The sequence below is a fragment of the Leucoraja erinacea genome, chromosome 37 (assembly GCF_028641065.1).
Source record: "Leucoraja erinacea ecotype New England chromosome 37, Leri_hhj_1, whole genome shotgun sequence".
In the NCBI taxonomy this organism is placed as follows: Eukaryota; Metazoa; Chordata; class Chondrichthyes; order Rajiformes; family Rajidae; genus Leucoraja; species Leucoraja erinaceus.
In genome coordinates, this window is record NC_073413.1 from 5,853,240 (window position 1) to 5,875,059 (window position 21,820).

Here is a 21,820-nt window from a genome sequence, read left to right on the forward strand (position 1 = left end):
ACATTGGAAAACATCGCTGCTGACCATTTCTAAACACCCAGGGTAGACAAAAATGCTGGAGAAACTCAATGGTTGAGGACCTGAAGTCTGAAGAAGGGTTTCGGCCCGAAACGTTGCCCATCTCCTTCGCTCCATAGATGCTGCTTCACCTGCTGAGTTTCTCCAGCATTTTTGTCTTCCCTCTAATAGTTGACATTTCCACCTTGAGAGAAAAACTCTTGCATAACTACCCTATTCAAGTTCTCTACACTATTTTCTACACTAACTACCCTATTCATAATTTTACAGACTTATCAGTTTGCTACTTAGCCTCTGACACTTCAGCCTAAGAATCCAAGTTTATTCAACCACTCGGTTAAGCCAATACACTACTCCTATTCAACTAACATCCTGGTAAATCTCTTCTGGATCCTCTCCAAAGCTTCCACATCCTTCCTTTAAAGTTTTATACAGTTGCAACAAAACTTTCCTACTTTACTGGCCCAAACGACGAAGAATGCACATGCCTACTTCACCACTGTCACTTTCATGTTTCATCATATCAAGCTACCAAAGATGACCTGGTGAAATTTGCAATGGCCAAGGCTCCCTAAAGACACACCGTACATACTCACAAACAAAAAGTATTTAACAACATGAATTAATTGGGCCAATACATGCATGAACACAACTCAATTTAAGAAGAAATTCAATTATTTCTAAAGCAGCATTCAAATCTTGAACCAACATAATTACTTGGATCAGCTCGAAACTGACTGGTAGTTATCAAGATTCTCACTGAAAAGATGATACCCGAATGTGCTTAGATTTAGTTTACTTTGGAAGAGTGGTATGAAGTACACAGGATGTAAAGACATAATATTGATAGGTCTAGAGGACTAGCAACAGTGACATAACAGAGAATGCTAAAGAGGAACTTGTCAATCCCACTGGTATTTTTTCCTCCAAATCCGGAGTTGCAATTTAATTTCCATTCTTGTTCAACTGAATGTCACCAAACAGATGAACTGTGTATGTAACTATAGAGCACCAGCAACCCCACAGGTGTGAAAGATGAACACACACTTTCCTGGGCTCAGCTGCTTTCTGATGACACATTTACGAGTGTCATTGTGCCGATAAGAAAGGCAAAGTTAATTCATAATCCTGCCGCGCAGTAGCGTCCCTTTCTAACTCAAACCTCAAACTGTTAAAAAGTATTTGAATAACAAAGCTACATCACTTTTCTTCAGTACGTGGCATTTGTAGAATCAGTTTATTGTAGAAATTGAGTTTGTTCCAAGTTCCCCAAAAACATGAATACTGTACAACGGCAGATCTATCTCTAGAATACAACATATGGCCAGTGAAGGACTCCAACTACATTTTTACAAAATACTTCTACACTACCGAGAATATTATCCACCAAATATCAGCAGCTTAGAAATAAAAACAAATGCATGTTTAGAAATGTTTCACTGCTTCAAAAATTCAGATATTTTTCTGGAATTATATTCCAATGGTTAATATAGATAAGCAGGGAGAGAACTGCTGGTAGAGCTAGCAATCTCCAATTAAAAAAATGAATATTCTGTTGAGCCTAGGCAACAAAATGTTTATAATATTGTGTTCAGTTCTGGGCACCATGTCATAGAAAAGATAACAAGCTTGAAAGCATTCAGTAAATATTTACAAGGATATTACCAGGACTAGAGGGTGTGAGCTTATAGGGAGAGGTTGAGTAGGCTGGGTCTCTATTCCATGGAGCACAGAAGGATGAGGGGAGATCTTATACAGCTATACAAAATCATGAGAGGAATATATCGGGTAGATGCACAGAGTATTTTGCCCAGAGTAGGGGAATCGGGGACCAGAAGACATAGGTTCAAGGTGAAGGAGAAAAGATTTTATAGGAATCTGAGGGGTAACTTTGTCATACAAAGGGTGGTGGGTGTATGGAACAAGCTGCCAGAGGAGGTAGTTGAGGCTGGGACTACCCCATCGTTTAAGAAACAGTTAGACAGGGATATGGATAGGACAGGTTTGGATGGATATGGACCAGGCAAGTGTAGCTGGGATATTGTTAGCGGTGTGGGCGAGTTGGGCCTAAGGGCCTATTCCCACATTGTATCACTCTATGACTCGACGAAAAGCTGAAAATGCTCAGAACTGTGAAACAGCAAGCGAATCAGACAGAATGGGTGTTGATGGGGTAGTGTGTTTGGATATTGAAGTGTACAACTACAATCCTCCAGGGTTGCCAAGGCAACTGTTTCCTACTTTATTTCATTACTAAATGCTGCATCTTAACGAGAGAAAAACAAAGGAAAGGCAGTTTTGAAATAGCTTTTCTATGCGGTCTCCTGTGTACAGCTGTCCAGAATCGTCAGCACTAGAGTTTAGGGTGAAAGGACAGAACATGCTGAACTGGTTTGACAGCTGTGCGAGCCGTCAACAGTCAACAGTGGGGCTTCTCACTACACTGTTGGTCAAAGACCCTTCAAACAGGCACAGCAACTGTTTCAACATTCCCATCAATCTGGCTGATAAAAGCAGGGCAGGGAGCATGGTAGCAAAATTAGTGAGCTCCAGTAAAATCACATTTTAATTTTTTTAAATTATATTTTCATTTCAAGTTATCTAGAGATTGCTGCATACATAAGGCCACCCAGAAAACCATATGAGAATTCTAAACACATAATCTAATTAGTCAATACATCTACCCAGATTAGTCAACAGGACAATAAGTTCAAATGCTTTTGCAAAATATACATTTTAAAAGCTTATTTATGGACATATTTCATGGTGGACAAACAAATCTAGAACAAACCCACAATATAAAATATTTGTAGCTGGGTGGAGTCAGGACATCACAGTTAAAAATTTGGAAGGAGCAAAAAAAAGCTACAGATCATCTCACTAGTTAATGTTCTGGTCAGTAGTGTTCATCTACACTGAGGCCATCAATTACTGTACTTGAGAGCTGTAATAATAATGTTAGAGAATTCACTACATTGCAATAATTTGTGGGACTATGTGAATTTATCAAATTCTGAAGAGTCTGAAGAAGGGTTTCAGCCCGAAACGTTGCCTATTTCCTTCGCTCCATAGATGCTGCTGCACCCGCTGAGTTTATCCAGCACTTTTGTCTACCTGTGAATTTATCAGTTGTTTTTCTAATATGTCAACAGCTAAAAAGCTCAAGACTATAACTTTGTGAGAAGTTTAGTTTTAATTCATGTCAGTTAATTATGACCCATCATGGGCAGCAAGATGGAACAGTAATTAATACGACTGCCTACCAGCTCCAGGAACGTGAGTTCGATTCTGACCGTGGGTGCTATCTGTGCAGTTTACTCATTTTCTCTGTACCTCATGGGTTTTCCCTGGGTGATTCCATTGCCTTCCAAATTCCAAAGATTTCCTAGAAGGTCAATTGGCTGTTGTAGATTATCAACCCATGTGGGCAGATAATAAAATAAATGAATCAAAGGGCTGTTGATTGTTATGTATGCAACAGAGTTCATTGCAAGAGGACTGGGAAAAGAGGTGGAATTAAACTATAGAATTACTCCCTGGGAACCACCGGCATGGACTCAACAATGGGCCTTGTGTGTTGATACAAGTATAATCTCAAATTTGTTGTATAAACATATAAGATAAGATGAATGTGCAAAATAAATGAAGAGTTGGGCAAAGCTGAAATTGGCCCAGTTTGACCACTTGGCAAGACTTCTTGATAAGCCTGAAAGTTCACGGCATTTAGGTCAGAAACAATGGAGACTGGACTGCATAGTAATTGCATAGTAAACTAATGTTTATTATAACAAGAGTAAATCCACCAGTGCCTCAAAACCATTATGCATTTAAATTATAATATTGTTGACCTATATCTTAATTCTATTTAAGTGCCTTGATTTCTGAAACATCTGAATTTACTGTAAAAATTGTTAAATTTAGTTTTTACATTTTGTTTCCTTTCCATTGGGTGCTTGGCAGAGGGACCTCCAGATCACCACGGTGCTATCTATTTCTTAGTGCTTTCGAACATTAATAAATGGCACAGAAAGTGAAAAAAGTTATATACAACTAAATTTTCAATGTTTAAATTATTCGAGTATAAGCAGATGTAAAGAATTAGATGCTGTAGTGGAGTACCTCATTTGGGTGCAAACTACTTTCATTTAATTATGAGAGCTTGCTCCCACCAAATTTACTCTGGCTTTTTGTAATATAATCTTTCCAATATTTTATAACAGGGATTCCAGATTAAAAATAAAGGACCTTTGAACTAATGGCTGGGTTCCTCATGACTGCAAACACCTGGTGGGAAATGGCAGCAAATATCAGCAGATTTACATTGGTTACCTTATAACCCAGTAAATCTTTCATTAGCAGGGGTACTTCTTCCACCAACAGAAAGGTTATACAGGTTCCTTTGGCAGGAACAAAATGTACTTTTTATTTTTATTTAGCAATAGATAAGGGAATTCATACAAATATAATGCACTTTTATTAAAGCTAGCCTTCCCATTAATAGTACATTTGCTTTAAATTCTTCTTCATGAACTCCAAACATACAAATTCTGGGCTATTGTTTCCATATATAATGGGTTAGCTGGAATTAGGCAATTATGAGGTTATTTTTTATAAATTATATACATATATGTCATGGCTGTCCATTTGTAAAACAAGCATACCATATATTTGATTCTTGCTGTGGCTATAATATAAGGATATTAAAATAATAACGATATATAAAATTGAACTTTTTTTGCAATTTATCACCGTGTAGGGTGAAGACTAAAGCCTGGATTTTAACTTACTGTGGCGGTTCCAGATACAGGCTGCACATTGGCAATTGTGCCACTCTGTTCCCCAAGGGTCTGACTGGATGCGTAGATGTTCAGACTATGATCTGGGACTGGCGTCTGACCTGTGTAGTCCTGAGTGTGTGGAACAGTGTATTCTGTTGGAATTCCATTCTGTGGAGGAGGAGGAGGAGGGGGGGCAGGGAATGGAACTGTAGCATACGGCTGTACCATAGCGTCTGGGGTGGCTGCTGGCTCCTGGCTACCCTGAAGAAAGATGAATGAAAAATGACATTTGAGGAACGTTTCTTATGACATACTTGGACAGGGCATAAATGTGAAGCATTCAATGACCTGACTGATATGAACACATTCAAGACATTAACAACAATTCTGCAAGATTTGTTCCCTCTAGATATCTGCAACATTATGTCTGCTCATTTATAAGACCTGAATTTATTTTAGAAAAAAATGAAATATTAGAAATAATGACTTGTTCCCTGTAAAGCCAAAGGCAAAAACTGCAAATTCTGACCATCTACATTGCCACTGGAAAATATCAGAAATACTAAAGTCCTGCTGAATCTAAGAAGGGAATTGACATGATGACGCCAAGAGGACATTAGTAATTAAGCCTTAGAAACCTTAACCTGGTTTCTTAATGACTTTTCTAAATGCTGGCAAACATTGCATCCTGAGTATTTTCTATGGATTTAGAAGATAATCCGAAGATTTAGATTGGCAATATAATAGAGCACCTTTTATGGGACTAAAAACTCTTTGAAAATCAATCCATTTTCAAGTCTCTGGTTTTGAAAAGTAGAAGAGGAAATAGCAAAAGAATCATTCAACTGTCTGGCATGCATTTCAGATTGACAGATACACGAATGTTGCTCTTAATAATGACCCTTTGATTATACTCAACGTGCACGCATTAGAGATGTACAAAGCAATGTAGGTAACTGGAGTTCACCAGCCTCATTGCTCATTAATGTCTTTCAAATGGCAGTATCATATCAGACTGAATGACCAATACCTATGGAATAATTGCATACAAGAGTACAATATTTTGCATGGAAAATGTGCAACAAAGCACTGGTTTTTGAAAGTGTTGGATCCCTGCAAATATTAGTCCATTTCCTGATGACTAACAGCTGAAAAAACACGCAACATTTTCCAGAAGTTTCCTATATCTGACATATGGCAATGGTAAAAATATTTTGCTCTCTCATCACTCTCGTATGATATACGATTCAAGATGGCTGGCATGGATTCTGTAGCCTGTCTTTATGTTGTGCGAGTCTAAGATTTACAGCGCATTAATCCATGTGGATCCAAAATTGGGGAGGGAGCAGAGCATGACTAAAGAGTAGAGAACACTGGGCCAAGGGCAGCCATGAAGTGGCAACAACGTGACTGTGTGAAGTTCAATTTCCAGCCCGAATCCACAAAAACCCTGTACATTTTCTCTCCTTAAATTTAATTTTTAAATACGTATCTGATGGCATGGCCAGATTAATATAAGATCAAACAATGTAATATTCCTGCCAGTTTGTCAAAATAAACTTTGGTCTTGGTCATTGAATATGTGTAATGCACTTGGGCTGGATCACTGAAGAACTGAAAGATCAGGCAGCGAGGTTGAAAAACAATGCTTTCACTTCACGTAAGACAACAAAATAAAATCACTAATATGTGAAAAGCTAACTTCAGAACAGAATTTTTAATGACCGTCGTTAAAATAATCTCATGTGTCTACTTCTAAATTGTGTGTTTCAGGAGGAAAATATGAAAATACACGGGTCTGTCATGGATTGGAGGTGGGCATACAATTCAACAAATTGTAACTGTCAGTGAAGAGGTCATTAGTATTCCACCTCCATCGTTTGCATCCCACCCCCACTAAGTCAGATGCAAGGACGAGGACTGGTACCAAAATATTGAATTGTATTAGCTATAATACAATTCATCATCTATCATGTGACATTATATATGTATAAGCCTGAACAATTTAACATCAATGTTTTTTTTTCCACATTGGATAGTTCTTCCAATGTGGGAATGCAACTGAATATTCGCTAAAGGAAAAAGTCTGCTCACATTTGGCAGACCTCAGTGAGTAAACAGTGTTCATCCATAATACAGCTTGAAATAATTGAATGGTTAGAAAAGCAAGGAATAATCAGCTTAGATGGAAAAATAAGTCAGCATATATAATTTAACTGAAGTTATTGATGAAATAAAAGAAAATAGAGGATATGAATGTTATAAATAAAATTATGAAGTATTTGTTCAATGTAGAGAAAACTAAAGTATAACAATTTGGGATAAATAACAGTGAAATTAAGTACTCTCAAAAAAAGCAACAAGGTGATCCAAAAACAGAAATTCCTGAATCTTTTAAGGTGGGAGTACACTTATGCAACAGTTAAAAAAAAAGGAATTTATGGTGTTTTACTCATAGACATGGATGCAAATTATTATTTTGGCCTCAGCTACTGTACTCCAGGCAGAACTTAATATAAAATATTATGGAAGGGGTGCAATAAAAATGAAGTAAAACGAAAGCATGTAACTTTTAATTCATCATAATTTGTTATCTAAATTATGACTAATATGCTGTCTGGTCTGCCGTAACCTTATGAACAGGTGTTGTACATTGGCAGTCTTTGAGTCTCTGGATACTACTCACAGACAAAAAATATGATTGCAGCTAAGATGTCTCACTTCTCTCATTTTTAAATGCAACCATCAGGATTTGATGACATTTCCACCTATGGTTTCACACACCCTATTTTTATCCACAACTACATTATTCTACTTTTTTCTCTTATTGATCTTCTTCCTCCCTACTAGTATTCTCCATTACACAACAATTATCCAATAAGCTTATCCTTCAATTAGATTTCCTTTTTATTCCTAATTACCTCTGAGTTTCATCCTTCCCTTTTACATGGTATTTATTAAACACTTTACTATTTGCCTTTGTAACTGCTCATCTTTGAGACATTTCTTAGAATTTTACTTTTTATTTTTTGCACTTTAAAAAAAGATATTCAACCTTATTTCCTTACTGTCCATAACTTAGATTTTTTCATTCTGCTTGTCACAAACAACCCATGACCAACAAGGGAAGATGAAAATAGTATTAAAACAAAAGGATGTTGGCAAAAAGTACACATGAAAATAGGCCACTTTCTTGCTTAAATCTGGCCCACCATCCGAAATGATTAGCGTTGATCTATGCAGTCCTCAATTCCTTTTCTGTGCCAGTTCCCCATGATTTCAATTTTATCTATTTCTACCTTAATTCAGATTCAGATTCAGATTCAATTTTAATTGTCATTGTCAGTGTACAGTACAGAGACAACGAAATGCCTTAAATATCCAGTGGTTAGGTTTCCTCCACCCTTGTGGCAAAGAATTGCACAGAATACATTTCTATGCACCGTAGTTTAAGATTACAGACTCCTTAGGTTGTAGCTTGCTCATGACTCTCCCAGTAATGTATATATCTCAACATATGCCTTGCCAAAGCCCCCTAGGATCCTAAACATTTGAATAAAGTTATCCCTCACTCTTCTAAACTCCAAGGATTACAAACCTGACAGTCTAGCCAGTCTTGATTGACAATGGTCTCATCCCAGGAATTAGTCTGGTGAATGTATTTTGGACTATCTCCAATCCTACTCTGTAACTTTTTTTAGGTAATGAGACTAAAATTGAATGCAGTATTTAAGGTGTACCCTCACCATTGCCTATACAAATGCAACAAAACCTCCCTATTCTTAAACTTCAACCTCTCTGCAAAAAAGCTCAACACGCTGTTTGTCTTCCTTACTAGTTATTGGATCTAGCTGCTAACTTTTTAATGCATGCAATAGAGCATTTACATCATTTAACGAATGAAAAATTTAAGAATTCAAAGACTAACAAAAATAAGACAAAAAAAATCAAGAAACATAAAAGCCTTAACATATCTCAATGTTAGAAAAAAAATCAACATAGATCTCCTACAGATTGTCGGAAAAGAAAATATTGCAAAATAAGGAAATTGAATAGAAATTAAATAAATATTTTGTCTTTGCTTTCACAGAAGGCGGAATCTCTTACAAATAGTGGCCAACTCGACCAAAGTCAATGGGAAGCTGAAAGAAATTATCAATATAGGCAATCACCAGATTACAACATGGTTCCTTTCCTGATTAGTTCGGGTGTCCGGGGTTATGGAGGAGAAGGCAGGAGAATGGGGTTAGGAGGGAGAGATAGATCAGCCATGATTGAATGGTGGAGTAGACTTGGTGGACCGAATGGCCTAATTCTGCTCCTGTCACTTATGAACCGTTCCTAATTCAATTTTTTTTTTAAAAGATGGAACTGAACAGAAACAATTCAATAAGAAAATGATTATAGAGACAGCAGGTACAGGGGAATGAGCAGGTGCCTCATTGACTCGGTGAGTGAAGCTCCTCAACACTCTCAGCTCTGGTTGGTTCTACCCAGCCCCCAATTATTGTAGCTCGGGTGAATGGGTGATGGGAAGAGAAGGCATGCAGAAATGCCTCATTCCCACCCAGCCCAAAATGCCTATAGCCCTGCAGCAACGGGCACATCCATCCTGCCAAACAATGTATGTTTAGAGTGTTGTCCAGTCACATTTGTAACAGCAAAGATCTGTAGTAAAACTAGCAGGACTATAAGCCAATAAATCCCTAGGAGCTGATGACGCATATCTAAAGTTGGATACTATGGAGATAGTGGATGCAGTGGCTGTCATCGTCCAAAATCACATTTATTCTGAAAGTCCCCACAGATTGCAAAGTGGTATATCTACTTGAGGGAGAAAGTCGTCTGTCGTGGGGAAAACAGTTGCAATTATTATGCAGTGGATTCATGGCATACTGAAAACATTAATAGGATAGGGAGTAGTTAACTAGGTTTCACAGAATCATATTGGACAAATCTGAGCTTTTTAAACAGTGCCCATTGTATATTTGGACATTTAGAAGGTCATTGTTAAATGGCTATAGATTTTAGTGTCCAAAATTCAAGAACATGAGATTCTGAATAATATGCTAGTATGGATTGAGGAACGTATAAATAGTAAAAAACAAGGAATATACACCATTGTTGGATTAAACAGCTACCAATTTAACCAAGTTTACAAAGCTGTAAATCATTTTGTGGCTGGATGGGCTACAATAGGGGCACTGCAAGTTTCACACAACATTAAAGAATAGCATCAGCCACCTAATTGGAGGTGGAGCAGGTTGTGGGACTCAGTTACAACAACAAACAAAATCAAATTTCTCATTAAACAGTTGATTTAAGGGGCAGAGGAAAAATAGCTACAATTTTCACTATTAAAAACAGGGCAATCTTAAGAAAATGCAGTGATTAGAGGGCAGTTAAGTATAAACACAAGGAACTGCAGATGCTGGTTTACCAAAGAAAGAAACAACATGCTGGAGTAACTCAGCAGATCAGGCAACAGTAAACATGGATAGGCAACCATTCAGGTCGGGAAAGAGTTTGAAGAAGGGACCCGACTCCAAATGTCACCAGTCCATGTTCTCCAGAAATGTTGCCTGACCTGCTGAGTTATGCACATTATAAATCTGTCACTTGTTACAGTGCATCCCCAAGGTAAATAGAGAAATTTACTATCATCTCTTTGGGTTTACACCGTCTCTTTTGGTGTCAATACCATCGTGGCTTACTTTTTTGGGGCGTTACCTGTATTAATTTCTGTCTCTGGTAGCAGCTATTTATGAGATTCCGACCAGTAATGAAAAGGAAAAAAAAAGTAATGGACAGCCAGAAGTGAGTGATGTTTCCAAACTCAAAGTCCATTCAACTTTAGCATTATAATAATTAGCAGAGTCATCCTAAATGAGAGATCCATTCTCTTTCTCCCTCAGTGTCCTGGGGAGATAGATGGAAATGAAGGCTTGACACAAAGGATGCCATGCCAAAAATCGTAGCCATGTTAAGCTTATAAAGCTGCATAAAAAAAATACTGAGCAGCTCTACATAATCAGATCTATGAAAAGTACACTCCTCCAAAAATAATGACTGATAAGTTCATGGTAAAAGTGTATTTCATGATGTCATCCACAAACTAATTTTAGCCAAATTCACATGTCCAATATTGGAAGAGAGTTATATATAGAACTGCAAAAAGCCAGCATTTATGTACCCTCCCTGCATTCATCTTTCCCAGTGTAAATATCAGCTCACATTTGCCAATTTGTGCGCTTTTTAAAATTAATTTACTGGAGTCAAGGCAGAATGCATTCTTTCTTATTGGTCATATTGAATTTTAAGTATAGATTTATTTAAATTGTGTAAGCAGAAGGGTTTCGATCTTAAACATCACTTATTTCTTTTCTCCAGAGATGCTGCCTGACCTGCTGAGTTACTCGAGCATTTTGTGTCTATTCTTATTAAAATTGTACTTTTTTTTCACTTTTACGGGAAGGAATTGCGTATGGCCCCCTTACTTAGAATTTAGAGGTATAGCACGGAAACATGTCCTTAGGCCCACTGTTCAGGCTTATCATCAATCACCAGTTCACACTTATGCTATATTATCCCACTTTCAAATCCATTACCTACACATCAGGGGCAATTTACAGAGACCAATTAATCCACAAAACCACATGTCTTTGGGATGCGAGAGGAAATCCACACGGTCACAGCAAGAATGCGGAAACTGTACAGAGACAGCATCCAACCGCAGGATCGAACCCGGATCCCTGGGGCTGCGAGTCTGCAGCTCTAACAACTGCACCACTGTGCCGACGTAACTTCAAAACAGAACTGGCTTGCTATTTCATTTTTAAAATGTAGAAAATGTTCTAATGTTCAAACTATTATCATTCAGGCATTATTTCTTCATATCCTATTTGGAAATATTTATCAGCAAAGAAAATCAAAATGAGTTAATTCTCTAATTTACTGGTTTGAAGGGAGTGTTAAACGGGTGTTCTGATAATTCATTGACTGTGAAAAAGTTGGTGAAGTTGAAAGGTATAAATTGCAACTCTTTTTTCCCCCTTATTCTACTTACTATTTCGATGAACAATTATTTCACCCAACTGCACTGCCCCAGCGTTCCATCCCAAATGTGAGAAAAGCTACACAAATACAACCTTTTATAAATAGGTTGACAACCCAAATCCTGAAAGTCAGTAGTTCAATGTGGTGCAGACCAGAGACTCTGCCCTTTTGCCACCGGATTACCCAGTTTCCCTCCAGACGACTAAATGTGGTGAACAGTTTAACAGAAGCAGCATCGTGACCGATGCATACTGATGCATAGCAGAGTTCTGATGTCAAATCTCAAAATAACCATTTCAATTTTGAAAAATAGATTCAAAGCATTTATCATCATCTGCCTGCATTTATGTGTAGATCTTCAGAAACCTACTATATTTACCTAGCGCAATATAAATATTCAATTTAGCAGAGAAACGTAGAGATCATTTCCATTTACAGATATTACAAAGGAACAAGGCCTTGAAATTATTTTAATATTGCCATCTACAACACTAATGTAAATATTAATAATAAATGTGTTGCTTTTCAGAGAGTGAATATCTGAACAGGACAAGTGACAGGTACTCAATAAATGAGTAATGCAGAAATGTCATTAGCATTTCACAATTCACTTTTAATATAATGGTCATCTGGTCATCTGGATGGTCATCTGGCTTTTCAGACTTCAGGGCACTTGGGGCAATTTAAATATTGGCCATCTTAAATTAACTGCCTTGATTGGTTGGTGGGGGAGGGGGAGAAATAAGGTAGCTGAGAGCTTTGTGCCGCGCAAGGCATAGGACTTGCTCATTAAGGCACAATGGGAGAGCAAAATATCTTATTTACAAATTGAAATCAAATTCGAATATAATTTGGAGTTAATGCATCAAATACTCTTTAAATATCTTGTGTCGTTTATTTGTATTGCAGTGATGTTTTCCTATTAATATATTGGGATGAACAAGCAGTATCTGTATTTAGTTCCAAGCATTACTATCCAAATAACTTAATCTGGATTGATAGGTGGTTACTGGTGCTGAATTCCATCTCAGGAGATTCCAAAGTGATAATTCCAATGATCAGCTGAAACTCACTCACTGGAATTTTAACTTAATTGGGACAGAGTTTCAACTTAATTGATGCCATAATTTTCTGAAAATTAAAGAAATATAGTTTAATGTTCTTACATTTTACAGAAATCAAAGTGAAAATAAAACATTTGGTGCATATGGAGTTAACTAAATAAAAAAAACTCCATCAGTAACACTAAAGAAATTCACAGCACTTGCCAAAGGCAGTCACTAATGAAAAACACATTTCAGCATGCGTCATGCAGAACTTTCCACTGCTGCAGTATTCACTTCCAAGATGTCTGGAGCACTCATTACTAAAATGCTAAATCTTTTTTGCACAAAATTCAATTTTAGGGATATTGGCTTCTTTGTAATAAAAGTTTTTTATTTCTAAATGTTAGTGCCAATATTAGTTGAATATACCTTACCTTTCCCCCCTAATGAAGATTCTAAACTTTATTAATCTTATCGTTTTGTACCAGTATGTGGGTGGCAGCAGACAAACCACTATTACAACCAAGCTATTGCAGTAATCCTGTGCCATAATTACTCATTATTTAGAATAGATTTTACTGCAAAAGAAATTGCTTCATACGTACCACGGCAAATACCTTTTCCAGGGATACACAATTCCTAATTTATGTACTTTAATAAGAACACCTGGAAAAAGTGGAACAAAAAAGAAATACGAGAGAGATATATTCATCAGAATATATGGTCCCCCAGTCAGATCTTTGCTATATTCATACACAAGACCATTGCCATTGTTCCCAGAAAGGTATTAATCAGTTTAAAACAAACGTTAATTCTTGCTTATGCATCGGCCACAAGGACAAGAGCCGCAGTCACACCCTGGCCTCGGCGCTATCCTCCATGAATTGTTTGATAGCAGTCTAAGGCTTTCATGCCATCAAACTATTTCACCTAGAATTAATTTAATTTCTTTACAAAATAATCATTAAACCTCAGATAATGCAGAGTGGGAGATATAGAGCTACATCTTTCTAATAGACCTGGCACCCATAGACTTGGGATCATTAATCCAGACTAGGATATAATCGCTCAGACTAGCATCCTAATATTTTCACTTATGTGGGTAATTTTCATAAATGAATCTGCATTATACAGGCTAACACTCAATTGGATGGCAAAGTCCAAATTGGCCAATTCCAATATTCTGTCAAAACACTGGTTAATGTACTCCCATGCAAGTTGCTGGATAATAATCAGGGGTGCTGTTCAGCCAGAAATAAAATCAGTTAAAGTATTCTGCAAGCTCCTAGGAACACTGGCGATAATTGCAGCACCCAGAAAACTCCGAAGAACAATTAGGTCAATTGTAAACTATTGCAAATACCAAGGAACTAAGTAGTCAATTACAGTGCATGCAAATGCCAGGCAGCATTCAGGTTGACTGCAAACTTTAAGGAACACCAGTCAACTATAGCACATGGTAACCACATCCCAGACCAAGAAGCTTGCAAGATTGCATGACTGATGAATCATACCATTCGTTCCCATTACTTTTTCCACGTTTCCAGAAGAATTATATTTAATGTTTAGCTTTCTTAACTCAAAAATTTCCAGAGTGGGAGCATCACAAGTATTCTAGAATACTATTATATTTTAGAAATCAAAGATTATCCTATATTTTTTTATGATCATATTGCCTTGATGGATTCAGTTCAGACCAAAGATCCTATAGCAAAGCTTTGCTATAGGATCTTTGGTTCAGACCATCTCACCTAATTAGCATATGCATTCAACTTTTAAATGATCAAAAAATTTCCTGGATAGAACTTAATGGGTCACCTCACTTCAACCACTGTCTTTGGTTTTAAGAGACAAGCTACCAATAATTTATTAAAATCAAGAGTTAGATCCATTTGTTCTAGATCATGAAAATGCAGTGCATTTTCAGAAATTTGTATCAATTAATCTCCGCCTTTCAATGAGGTTGGAGTTTGACCTATCTTATTAGAGCTCATAGTACTTTCGCCAAAGAGTATAAAATGCTAAATTTATCATACAGCAATGGTTTCTTTCTTTGGATTTCACAAGGTTCATCATTTTTAGACCTATTTTCTACTGGGAAGTTCAGATTTTTATAGTGTCACAATGACACTAAGTACTTGCACACTCGTATCGCTCAGAGTAACCACTATCTTGTAACTCATTTATGCTGTATAATAGAATGTAACCTTGAGCATTTAGAGGCGGCAACTATGTTTGGTGAATTCACCCCATTCAGAATGCCAGACAATCTAATCAGGAACAAACAGACTGCAAAGGTCCAATCTTCGTGTCTCACCAGCCTGTCAAGCAACTCCACTTTAATTCTTTTCGTTTTTTACACAGAAAAGAAAATCGGAAAAGTTAATTTAAAAAAATGTATTTAAAAATAAATCTTTCTAACAAAGGTTTGTCCGATCATCAATTCAAATTTGAATTATATAAATGTTTCCCTGTTTTTTGAAGTCCTGACTAGGTGGCTATGCCGAGTGCTGTTTGCCGGGCTATCGTTTACTCTGAGCCTTCTCCTTGATGCTGTTGATCTTCAAGGGAATGGTTTAGAGTAAATGACAGCAGGGGCTGCAATTTGATCCTAGTATCTCCACAGCACAATGCAGAATTAGCTACACTACTGGGCCATCTTCATTTAAGATGCTTTACAAGACTAATAATTGTTCCTGGAAATGTTGAGGCAGAAACATTCAAATAAAGAACTGATTACAATTTCTTAGGCAATTAAAGATTCAAATCCAAACCACATATTCAGTAAATAATGAATTTGTTACTAATCTAAATACAAGGCATTTTTGCAAGATAACTATTTTTGTCCATGCACCTGAATTAAAAGGGCCACTCAGTTTATTAAAAATGTAACCAAAGAGATTAATTTCAACCAGATGAAAAAGAAAAAACAGCCATGATCCATTCCACTCTCCCTATCTGAATCTCTCCACAAAAAAAAAAATTTATGTTTCCAGCATCCCTGAGTTTCAGGCAAACTTGGACGAAACTTTATTCAAACACAAGTAGTCTAGGGTAGACTTGCTCCATTGGGAATGTTAACACTGCTGCTATACTCATCCAGAAGAAGCTTTTGAAACAAATGCACAACACATATCCAAATTTGCAGCAGACACTTTTGAATAAATCAACTGGGAATATACAGACACCCTCAAACATTCTTTTAACATGTCATCTTAATTTAACCCCCCCCTCCCATAGTCCCACACCAATCCAGAGGTCTGCCGCTAATTTGCTAACAGACCAGGAGGATGGCCCTAGTCTGTAACCATAATTTACAATCATCAAAAGACTATTTCACCCAATCGCCTCAGAAGCTGACAGAGCTTTACACTAGCCAGTTTGGGATGCAGATTATGAAACAGAGCTTAAAATGGAAAACTCATAAGAGAGACATTCCATGTCCTCAACATTCCATGTCCTAAACGTGCCCTGGGCGTTAAACCAAGTTTAAGTTTAAAGTTTATGTCAGATGGTAAAAAATAAAACTTGTTTATCTAATATTTATGCACCCAAATTGTCATGCAGCTGTCTGCATTTCTAAGAATATTAAGCAATTTCAGATTTATTTATTTTTTCTTGCAAAAGGGTGAAAGGATATTTTAGTTTATTTACATTTTACACAAGGCAGTCATAGGCACCATTCTCTTTGGAGATTTGGCACTTTATGTAATGGCGAGTACAGGCAATCTTTTGATTTTGTTTTTCTGAACTTTACATTAATACTCTGGAACCTTAAAGAACTGCAGTGCAAAACATTGTTATTTAAAAGAATTAGGAAATTAAATATAAATTGGCAAATTATTTACACGCTTTTTGCAATTCTCATGCAATGGGCATCCTATTCTTGCCTCATTCCCCATGGATGTTGGATGGCCAAGAAGTACACTGTACAAGTAATTGTTTTGACACCATTACCCAATGGAAACCTACAATTTCATCAGAATCCCAGAAATTTGAAAAGGACCGCAGCTTATTGTGTTTTTTTTTTAAAGCAGATTGGAAAATTAAACTGGATCCAATTAATTTTGTGCTCTTGCCTGATCTTTTATCATGTTAAAATGAAATGAAGAAAGGGTGAATGTTGACAACAGTACGTATAACTTTGCAAAAGCTGTGCTAACAATGGCTAGTCCTCCCCACTGTAAATATGACTGGAGTTTAAGATCCTGAGAGGTAAACAATTTATCTTTGTATTGTGACATTATTCATGTACTGGACATCCTAGCTTAACACAAAGGAAAATATCAAATTTCTTGTCCGTCAAGTGAAGCAACATTAGGTTCTTTTTTCTACAAAAATAAATATTCCTAATATACTGTTAAACATACATTTCTCAGACTTATTCTAGGGTTGTTGCTTCTGATTCAGGAGTTTATTGGTATAAGTTTCACCTGAGAGTCTGGAACATGAACATCTGGGGTGACACCCTTATGCAATACTGAGTGATACTATCAGTGCAATATGTGAAACTGCATAAGGTGGAAACAAGAAATCCCATGATACTATTTAGAAAAAGACCAGGTGTTGCCTCTGGGGTTCTGACCAAGTGACCATTGATCATCACTTGTGAACAGACTGCCCAATCTTTCCCACATGCTGTTTGTATGAATGTCTGATACATAAACCTGATGTTATGTTACCTCCTGCATAACAGTGACAAGTCTACATTAAGTATTCCATTCATTACCATGGTCTTTTGGATATCCTGTTAGACATACTGTGGAGATTGCACACATCTCTTTCATTACACTAGGTTCAGTTATGAAATTTTATCTGCAAACCAGATTTCTTACATTCAGAGGTCCTTCCCAAAAAAATATTGGTGTTCCTTTATTGTACACAAAATAATACCACTAGAATGTAAATTGAATCAAGATACACCATTAAAATTTAAATCTTTAAAACGTGCCCTGGGCTTTTGTATGTAACTGACAAGGCAATGACCCTCTTTCCCCTCACCTGTTCCCGTCCACCTGCTTTACATTTCACTCCTCCTCTTTCCTTTTCTGACACCATTTTGTTTCCTTTTCACCAGCCACTCACTCCATCAATCTGCCAATCACTCACCTTCACCTACCCATCATTTGCCACTCACACCTTTATTTTCCAGCTTTATTCCCCCTACTCCGTCAGTCTGAAAAAGGGTCTTGAACTGAAACGTCAACTGTCCATTTCCCTCTATAGATGATGCCTGATCAGTTGAGTTTCTCCAGCTGTTTGATTTTTGCTCCTATGCAACTCCGTTATACCAAAAATTCAACTGAGTGCCAGGGAATGAGAATCACATATAGGTACTAAACTGGCTTTCCTAATAGACTATCAGTGGTCCCTGATTCAATTTCATGATGTGGTGGAATTCAAAGGATACTAGTCCAGTATCTCACCCACTCGACAAAGATAACCTATTGAGGAAAAAAAAGTCTGTCCTTACTCCTCTTCAAACAAATATAATTCTAAGTGACACAAAATACAGATAACATTTTGGCTCAGGACCCTTCTTCAGACTGGTTAAAATAATCATAAATCACTTCTTCAAGGAGGTTATCTTCTATTAATACCTAGGAAACAATTCAACTTCGATTCTATGTTTTCTGAGCATCAATTTTTGACAACAGTTTCCTCAACATTTGACACCATTCTGATATCATTACTGGAATTTCTTCAGGACTGTTCTAAACATCAGTCTTTTATTCAAACGATAAGTAGGATTGTGCTTATCGTTTGAATAAAAGACTGTTGTTGAGAGATCTAATGTAAGGCAAGTAGGACTGTGCTTGCCTTACATTAGATCTCTAAATTAATTCCAATTAAACTACACTCCTGTGTAGATGATCAGCCATTCTTCAAAGCACTGAACATCCATCAAAGATTCGCAACTCATGATAAAATGTGTTATTTTGGTCTTAAGTGGATATACCAGAGACTATGTCCTCCAAGTTTTATTTTTAACAGCTGGGAGGAGAGTTTTCTGGCATCAATCTCATCAATGTTTTTCAAATCTTGTATATTCAATATCTTGCATTCCTGGATACTTCAATAAATAAATGTCAGGTTAGCTCTCTTCTGAGGACAACCTACCGTCAAGTGCATCTACACTGCATGCCGTTGTAAATTTTCTTCAAGACACCAATCAATTCTCACCAAAATCCTGCAGAATTTCAACTTGACTTTCTTACGTTTGGACCCCATACTCTTCGAACAAAGGCTTGCTTTATATGCCTTTTTCCCGTCTTATGAACCAGCATCCAAAATCTGTCTGACAACTTTTATTCATTTCTCACCATTTAAAATGTATTGTTTTTTCCCTTCAACTAATGCACATCACATTTTCTTATATTATTCTCCCTCTTATCTGCTCACTTGTCTTTATTGCTTACAGATTATCTGAATCCTTCTCACTTCCACTTAGAGCTTTGTATAGAAACATAGAAAAATAGGTGCAGGGGTAGGCCATTTGGCCCTTTGATCCATTCAATGGTCATCTAAAATCAGTACCCCATTTCTGCTTTTCCCCCATATCTCTTAGCCCCAAGAGCTAAATCTAACTCTCGCTTGAAAACATCCAGTGAATTGGCCTCCAGTGCCTTCTGTGGCAGAGAATTCCACAGATTCACAACTCTCTGGGTGAAAAAGTTTGTCCTTATCTCAGTCCTAAATGGCCTATCCCTTATTCTTAAACTGTGACCCCTGGTTCTTGACTCTCCCAACATCGGGAACATTTTTTCCTGCATCTAGCCTGTCCAAACCTTTAAGAATTTTATATGTTTCTCGAAGATCCCCTCTCATTCTTCTAAATTCCAGTGAAAATAAGTCCAGTTGACCCATTCTTTCATCATATGTCAGTCCCAAGAATTAACCTGGTGAACCTAGGCTGCACTCCCTCAATAGCAATAATGTCCTTCCTCAAATTAGGAGACTAAAATTGCACACAATATTCCAGGTGTAGTCTCACCAGGGCCCTGTTCAACTGCAGTAGGTCCTCCTTGCCCCTAAACTCAAATTCTCTTGCAATGAAGGCCAACATGCCATTAGCTTTCTCCACTGCCTGCTGTTCCTGCATGCTTATTTTCAGTGATTGATGTACAAGCAGATCCAGGTCTCGTTGCATCTCCCCTTTTCATAATCTGACATAATTCAGACTTTAAACTGTCTTCCTGTTCTTGCCACCAAAGTGGATAACCTCACATGTATCCACATCTGCATCTGCCATGCACCTGCCCACTCACCCAGCTTATCCAAATCACCCTGCAGCTTCATAGCATCCGCCTCGCAGCTCACACTGCCACCTAGCTTTAATTCCCTCGTCTAAATCGTTAATATATATTGTAAATAACTAGGATCCCAGTACCGGCGGCACCCCACTAGTCACTGTCTGCCATTCTGAAAAGGACATGTTAATTCCTACACTTTGCTTCCTGTCTGCCAACCAGTTCCCTATCCATGTCAATACCTTACCCCTAATACCATGTGCTCTAATTTTGCACACTAATCTCTTGTGTGGGAACTTGTGTGTGGATCTTATAATCAACAAACTTAGATAGAAAGACAAGAGTGCAATTTAGCCAAGTCACTAATATAATCTGTGAACAGTTGAGAGGAGCCCGTACTGATCCCTGTGATATATTTTTAGTAGGCAGCCAATCAGAAAGTGACTTGTTTCTTCCTAGTCTGTTTTAACCTTTAAACAATTGTCTGTCAATTCTGATATGTTACGTCTTGAACAAGATGTTGGTGAGGCCACATTTAGAATATGGTATTGAGCTTTGATCACCCTGCTGCAGGGACGTTGTAAGGCTGGAAAGAGTCCAGAGAAGATTTCCGAGGATGTTGCCAGGGCTCGAGGGCCTAAGCTATAGGGAAAGGTTGGGCAGGCTAGGGCTTTATTTCTTGGAGCCCAGGAGGCTAAGGGGTGATCTTATAGCAGTGAATATGATCTTGAGGGGAATAGATAGGCTGAATGCAGTCTTTTACCCAGAGTAGGGAAATCAAGAACCAGAGGACATAGGTTTAAGGCGAGTTCTAGAGTCAAACAGCATGGAAACAGTCCCTTCAGCCCAACAGCCCATGCCAACAGATTCCCCATCTACACTAATCCCACCTGCCGCGTTTGTCCATATCACTCTAAACCTTTTCTATCCATGCACTGAGAGGGGGAAAATGTAATATGAACCTGAGAACAACCTTTTCACATAGTTGGATATGTGGAATGAGCTGGCAGAGGAGGGAGGTACCATAACAATATTTAAGAGACTTGGATAGGAAAGGTTCAGGGGGATATGGATCAAATTCAGACAGAAAGGTCTAGTGTAGATGTGGCACCATGGGCAAGTTGGGCCAAAATGCCTGTTTCCGGATTCCACGCCCTGAGCTCATATTTTATGTCAATCTTTATATGAAAATTTAAAAAATATTGTTCAAAAATCAAAATATATCACACCCACAAACTCACTTTTCGCTCCTGCTAGTTACATATTAAGAATACTTAACCAGACTTCTCAAACACAATGTTCCATTTACTGACTCTATCTAACCATGTTCTGGGTACCAACATCAGCACAAGCAACAATGCTAATTGGTCTGTTCCATGCTCTAAGTTCATTATAATTAATTTACTCAATGCTCAAGGAATTTTATTTCAATTGCTTCAGATTATATCCAGGATATTTCTTTTTAAATTTCCCTCTCTGCAAACTAACCAACAACAGTTCCAAAAATTAAATGTAAGACATTCAGTCTGAAGAAGGGTCTTGACCCGAAACATCACCCATTCCTTCTCTCCAGAGATGCTACCTGTCCCGCTGAGTTACTCCAGCATTTCGTGTCTACCTTCGAAAAAAATAATCCAATTGATTTGCTTTAAAAAATAATGGAGAACAAAAA

At 37.5% G+C, this 21,820-nt stretch overlaps 1 protein-coding gene across 3 annotated transcripts in view; it reads right to left on the reverse strand.

The window, feature by feature from the left end:
- Window positions 1–21,820, reverse strand: part of LOC129713831 (RNA binding protein fox-1 homolog 2-like) — a 193,854-nt gene that overhangs the window by 55,456 nt on the left and 116,578 nt on the right. For all 3 annotated transcript variants that reach the window (XM_055663159.1, XM_055663158.1, XM_055663157.1), the window contains exon 3: window positions 4,806–5,057. In XM_055663159.1, the coding sequence (XP_055519134.1) occupies window positions 4,806–5,057 (252 nt within the window). The remainder of the gene's footprint in view (window positions 1–4,805; window positions 5,058–21,820) is intronic.